The sequence below is a fragment of the Solanum dulcamara genome, chromosome 6 (genome assembly GCF_947179165.1).
Source record: "Solanum dulcamara chromosome 6, daSolDulc1.2, whole genome shotgun sequence".
In the NCBI taxonomy this organism is placed as follows: Eukaryota; Viridiplantae; Streptophyta; class Magnoliopsida; order Solanales; family Solanaceae; genus Solanum; species Solanum dulcamara.
In genome coordinates this window covers 68671298-68678431 of record NC_077242.1, presented here as the reverse complement: position 1 = coordinate 68678431, position 7134 = coordinate 68671298, and the positions used below count along the sequence as shown (strand labels likewise).

Sequence of the window (7134 nt, the reverse complement as noted above, 5' to 3'; positions counted from 1 at the left end):
TTGAAGAAGAAAGCTTCTTTTTGGAAGGGTATTATGTTGGGTTTTCCCCTTTTAGATTAATGGGTTTAGTGGGAGGGTCGGGTTTTTAAGGGGGTTGGATCCGGGTTTTGGGTTGGGTTAATTAGTTATAGTTAATTAAATTAACCAAGGAATCACATAGTGCCACGTAATAAATAAAATTTTAATTAAGTGGACTAAATATTCTGTTTGAGAAAAAGGTTGAATAGAGCCATAAAGGTTAACCCCAAGGGTATTTTGAGGCCAAAAGGTAAACGAAGAGTATTTTTGTATCAATATCAATACGTTAAGGGTATTTTAAGCCCTTCTCCGTTTTAAATATTATGAAAACAATTAAATAATTTTAAAAAATAGTGAAAAGACGATTTTGTCTAAAGTAAAATCTTTTAATGAATGACAAAAAATTCAATCAATATTATTAAGGACCTTCGTGCTTTTAGTATAGTATAGTATATATATATGTGGGTTTTCTTGTTACTTACGTTGGAATCTGACTAATCTAAATTTGCGCGATATAGAACTCCATTAAAAAAAATGCACTCCCTACATTTTTTTATATCTAAATCTCAAAATCAAGGCCTGTAATCAATGGCTTAAGCATAGTTGCACTAGACTTAATGTGAATACTATCAATGGCTTAAGCATAGTTGCACTAGACTTAATGTGAATACTGTCGTGTATTTGGATCAATTTCATTAAATTAATACATAATTATTATTTGTCTATTATATTCTTGATTAATATTTTTCTCCGTTCATTTTTATTTGTTTATATTGAATTTTTCATGTTTTTTTTTAAAAATTCTTTCCATTTGAACCTTTTAATCTTGATTTGATTTAATGATAGATGTTTTAATCTTGACTTGATTTGTTGTCAAATATCAAATAGGAATCTGGTTTGAACCTTTTATAACAAAATATACCAAAAAAAAAAGAAGAAAAAAACAATGTGATAACACTCAAAGTGAAAGGAAAAATAACAAAAGGAAAACATATACGAGGTCAAAATCTTAGCAGGTCAAAGCTTGCCCTGTCCTATCCTACCCCAACCCATCTACATCCCTATTGAAGTATATATACGGTTAAAGTTTTTGAAATTAATTACATATTCAAACTATTTAAAATTTTTATAGATCACAATAATTAATAATATAAAATGTTTTCAAAAAATTAATCAACAAAAAAAACTTTTTAAATTCTCCAAAGGTAACAAATGGAGTATTTTAATAAAATTGACTTCTTTAAATAGTACATGAATTAATCTAATGTGTCAAAATAACAAGAACTATGCAATGTATCAAGAGAAAAAATAAATATATGTTGGGAGTACACGTCTCTGCTTTCCATAATAATCGTGCACATATAATTCATTAGTTTGACTACAAATGGTCTATCAAAAATAGTCTATTTACCTTCACAAGATAAATAAGATTGCGGCCACATCACCCTTTTCAAACTTCATTTATAGATATATTAAATATGTTATTATTTTGTGATTACAGTTATTAATTTATGTACACAAAATATGTTGCAAATAGTAAGTTAATTGAATCAATATCACTGATGGAATGTAGTACGATAGCTTGTCATAGTTTTGCGAAAGTGCCTATAAGTAGACTTGACATAGAAAATCCTGGTTTAAACATATACTAATACGATCAAACCTCTCTATAGTGATAGCGTTTGTCTGAACATTTTATGACTATTATAATAAGGTGATTTTATTTATGTATACTGATATTTGACATTTAAATCTCTGTTATAAGCAAAAGTATGCAAAAAAAATAAATAGTTTAATGATTCTGTCTTCAAAAAGAAGGAATGTATTTGTTAACTAGTTTAACCAAAAAAACAGAATGTAAAATGACAATTGACAAACATCACTAGTCTTTCTGGAGTTATGACCATCATTAATGGATACCATTTAAATACATTTTTTTCCTATTATATATTGGTATTTAAAATTTACTATGTGCATGACATTAATGATGATTATCATAAATATTTTAATATTTTATTTTATACATATTGTAATGTGGCCTTTGTTTGTCAAAGGTTTGGAAGCCATAAATGTTGAAATTTGGCAATCATATTTGTCAAAGATTTGGCATACTTGATAAGGTTCACATTTGACAATCATAAATGTCAAAGATTTGGTAGCCACAATATTTGATATATTTACACTAAGATGTTAAATTTTTGTATCTTCAAATGATATCATCCATGACATCAAGCAATTCATTGTTTTCCTATAAATAGAAAAGTTGACCATTAGTTGAAACACACCTTGAAGCATATGAAAACATTTCATTGTTTTCTTTCTTTGTATTTTCATTAAGAGTTATTTTGTAAGAGAGTAGTTAGTGTTGAGAAACACTTGTGTGAACCCTCTCTTTGGAGTGGTCTTATGAGGTTATTCTCTTGGGGTATTTGGGATTAATTAGAGTATTTACTCTAATTTTGTACTCTTGTTGAAATAGTAAAATCATCCTCTCCGCCTGTGGACTAGGTCACACCGACCTCACCACGTAAAATTTGTGTCTTCTTTATTTGTCTTTACTTTCGTTATTATCAACTTACTATTATCTTTGGTATTGTCATTATAAGATTATTTGGTTAAATTCTTCATTATTCGAGTTCTCGATCCTGACACATATTATATTTACAAAAAATTATTACACATTATTCTAGTATGATTGTTATAATAGCGTAATTTTATAAAGAGTATACTATTATAATTAATATCATTTCTATTATAGGTAGAATGTTGTTATAGAGAAATAAAATATAGTGACTTTAAAAATCAATTCTGGAAAAAATTATATTGTTATAGTGAAATGTTGTTATAACAAATGACTGTTATAGAGATGTTTGACTATATCTACCACTTCTAAACTTTAGAACTACTGGATTTCTAATAGGCAAAACTACCTAATTAGACATACATTCATGATATATCTACTAATTTAAATAATTACTTATTATTCATTTATTTATTAATTATGTATCTACTAATTTAAATAATTACTTATTATTCATTCATTTATTAATTATGTACCACATTAGGGTGAGATACATGAGTTATTAAAAATAGATTTGTCTCACATAATTATCTCCCTAATTTACTCTTTCACTCCAAATCAACCCTCTCCGAATTTCCCCCCTCCCACATTCATCAAAGAGAAGCCGCCTTATCCGTCATTGAAATACAAGCTGGAGACGTATCAGCCTATATTTCCACCAATATGATCTCCATTATTGATGGACAAATCTGTTTCGAAGGTTTTGTATACTCCATGGAAAGGTTTTTGATGCTTGGAAAATTATATATTAATTTATTATTCACCAAGTAAAAGCATTTTGTACAATTCAATCAAGTAAATGAAGTGAAGGCAACATTGAAGGTTCACGTGATGATTGAAAAGTGATTAAATTTGGATGAAGTAGATTGTGAATTGTGATGAGATGTGCACCGGAAAGTTGAAGGCAACAACTTATTGACTGAACATATAACATATTATAAGTAGGCCGGAGTTATTGGTTAGGAGTCGTTGTGAAGGTCGGAGTTATTGATTTACCTTTTATTCTCTATATTATTTATGCTTTTTTTTGGGATGATTTGTTGTATTTCCTCCATGTCTATGTAAAGCTAAGCTTCTCGTTCTAGAATTGTGGTTCTTTCGTGATTGTTGTTAAAATTATTTAGATCTATTGGTTTCCCATTATTGAGTTTTTTTCTTTTTCTTGGTCTCAACTGTTTGATCATCTTGCAGATACTATTTGTGGCTCATTAATTTGACTCAGAAGAGGAAATTTGCGAGCTTAATAAGAAAAAGTAAAGCTTGTTTGTGAATCTCATAGGGAGGGGGAATCGTTTTGCTAACGTGTATAGGAATATACCCATTAGCCTTGTTTAGTTGATACAGAAGAAATATATATGTAATTCAGTATTGACTAAAGACCATAAGAATATAGGCGTTAGAAATAATTGAGTAGTCGATCTAAGAGTTATCGACATGTTCAATTAATTAGTGATATCATCTGCGCAACTATTAACTTAGGAAAATAAGTAAGTATACAATTGGATAGCAATAAGATTGTTAATTTGCCATGACCAACCACTATTTTAATCATCGCATTTTGTGCATGAAATACATATTGCAAAACTTTATCAAAATAAGTATTAATTAGCAAAGTAGTTCCAAAATTTTGTGTAATCTAACTCCAATATAACATAAAATCGTATATGCACATAACATTCTGTGCTTCATATTAATTTGTTATACAAAATATTCATCTTAATTGATATAAGCTATAATAACAGTAATATCATCAATGTTTCCTCCTTTGTGTGTTTGACTAAGGCCTTCCCTCTTAGCTGTTCTTGCATATGGTGTATCTGCAAATCTATCAAATGAGTTATACCACACAGCCTTTCCAATTTTTCCAACCAACTCTTCTGCTTTTAACTTCCTATCAATCCCTTTTCGAACAATTTTCTCAATCTCACTTTCATTCATATTAACAAGCATCCCATCCGTCCCAACAATCAAAATATCATCTTTGTCGATGATTAATTTCATCTCCTGAGCAATACTAGGATTATCCTTGCACTTTCCCTATTGATACGGACACCCAAATCCCCTTTGTTGTATCGGCGACTTGTATATAATTTTTCCCTTCCTGATTAGAAAAAATCCACTATCACCAACATTAGCAGCATATAAAGTATTCTTTTTCTTGTCTAAAGTTATAATACAAGCCGTAAACGATCCTTCAAAAATTGTATTTTTATAACGCTGTTTCCAAGGCTTGAACCAGTGAAAAAGAACATTTCTGATGTTGAAATCCCACATTTCTGTCAGGACCTTTTAAGTGAATTTCTCATAAGCTTTCTCGCGTAAATTCCAGCATTGATTCCCAGTTTAGCCCAATAACCAACGCCATCAGCGACACCAATAGTTTGGTATGATTCATAGATGAAGTGTGCATCTTCGCCTAATAGTTTCTTTGGGTTATTTTTGGGTATGTATAGAGATGCAGTCACCATTTTTAGGCATGGTAATTTGTTGATGTTGAAAAAATCATCATCAACTTTCTTGAATGAATATTGATGATCAATATGACCTAATGATGATGATATGCAAGCAGCCATATTTGTTGCAAAACTTTGGAAAATAAGAAATATGAGGTGATGAAAGTAGTGCTTGAAGGTTTACTAATAATATATACACGTTGTATTCCTAGTTAGAATAGGTTATGCAAAAACAATTTTAGCGAACTTATTATAATAGATACGCGTAGTAATGAATTGCTATTTTCTATAAAATTAATCAAAACCAAAATATCAAATCATTGTTCAATTACGTACTATCAAGGAGATTTCTTATAGCCATGGTAGCTCAAAGATGGAGTCTTATCACCCTCATAATTCTCCTATGTATATCTCGGAAGACAATTAAAAAGTTCATCTCACCGACTATTGGATGGAATAACACTGATCCAAAAACAGGCAAAGCATTCATTGTAAACATAGAAAATTGCGTAGACCTTTCGTTTACTCCAATGTCAATAGAAGTGTATGAAGAAAGATATTGGATTATTCATCAATGCACCCATGATTTCTATTTACAAATCTATGGTTATGAATACACAGGTTGGTGGCCAATATTAGAATTCTACGAAGCCTTAAAAGCAAGTTCTGATTTTCAAGAATAATGAAACGGCACTAACACAACATATTTGTTCTTTAGCAAAGTTAATGACAGCGTTTCTCATATAAAAAGGCCTTTTAGATTATTTTCATCTCTAGTAGAATTATGCTTAGCTTTAGATCCAACTATGATCATCCATCAATATTGTCCTTATTTCTTCTTAACCATGTAATTATATGTATTCGCTATTAACCGTATTTGAGATACTTGCAAGTGAGATATCAAGAACAATGTTGTCGTTTTGATTTTGAAGCCATTTTGGGAAAGAAGGTCCCAAATTGCAAGACGAAAAAAATACTCAAAAAGAATATTCCTGATTCGCTTTTATATTTTTTCTTTATTTCTTCAAGATAGTCTTTTTCCTTTATACATGTTAACTAAAATATATGGATATAGTTGTTCAAAACTCAAAAAAAAAAGAAGAGAAAAATTGAATCTTTGATATCAAATCATCAATTTTATATTAACTTTTTTTTTTGAATTGAAATCACCAAGTGAGAAAGAGGCTTAGGATCGGTAAATCAACAATAAATTATAATTGTTGATATTCAAGTTGATTATAGAATTTATGTGCGACGCGAAAATAAAACAATGGGTAGATCAAAATATATGCATTGTTTGTAGGAAACTTACATAAATATACAATATTAAGAAAATATTTACCATCTATAGCAATAAAAAAATAAATTCACTGAACACTTATAATACATTTATAATACAGTTTTAATACATATTGCAGAGAACTATTTATAAAACATATATAATACAAGTTTTATAGATAGATAATATATTTATCACATACTTTAATAGATTTATAATACATTATGTCAATTTCTTACTACACAAACACAATATATATTTTAAAACACTTATAATACATTTATATTGTATGCATAATTCACTTTTAATACAAGTGTAGATTTATCATAATATTGCTATGTATTGCTATAAATTGTAATAAATAAAAAATATCGCTAAAATTAGTAATTAATTTTTAAAAAGCACTCAATTAAGTAATTTTTCCTTGTTTGTATTTGTATATTCTCATCAATATTTTATTTTAGTAGTATTTAAATTATGGTACAGGGTAGTTAGTAGGGTAGTGTTTTCTGGCTTAGGGTGGATGGTGTTTGCGAGGATACTAGTTTATCATTGTTTATAGTTAGTTGTTTCTTAATAATAATATACCCTAGTATGTTGTTTATGACATTTTGATTATCACATTACTTTATTGATTATCACATGATTTTATTACTTTTGCGTTGTTTTTTGTTTTCTTTATTGTCTTCTTCTTTATACCGGAATTTGTTGCACTTGAATCAACGGTCTTCCGGAAACAGCCTCTCTACCTTCATGAGGTAGTGATAAGGTCTCCATACATTTTACCATCCCCAACCCTCACT

General features: G+C 29.0%; 1 protein-coding gene across 1 annotated transcript; it reads right to left on the bottom strand.

Moving 5' to 3' along the window:
• Positions 1-4315: 4315 nt before the first annotated feature.
• LOC129892941 (probable protein phosphatase 2C 55) lies at positions 4316-4873 on the bottom strand. Its single transcript, XM_055968449.1, has 2 exons — positions 4730-4873; positions 4316-4636 (listed from the first exon to the last, which is right to left on the bottom strand). Exons 1-2 carry the CDS (start codon positions 4871-4873, stop codon positions 4316-4318), a joined length of 465 nt encoding a protein of 154 aa, XP_055824424.1.
• Positions 4874-7134: the final 2261 nt, after the last annotated feature.

Bases quoted from the DNA above. Each gene is read 5' to 3' on its own strand.
- LOC129892941 (XM_055968449.1), bottom strand. From the start codon at position 4,873: ATGTGGGATTTCAACATCAGAAATGTTCTTTTTCACTGGTTCAAGCCT. The intron at 4,637-4,729 runs GTTGGTGATAGT...CCGTATCAATAG, and splicing joins ATACTTTATATGCTGCTAAT to GGAAAGTGCAAGGATAATCC.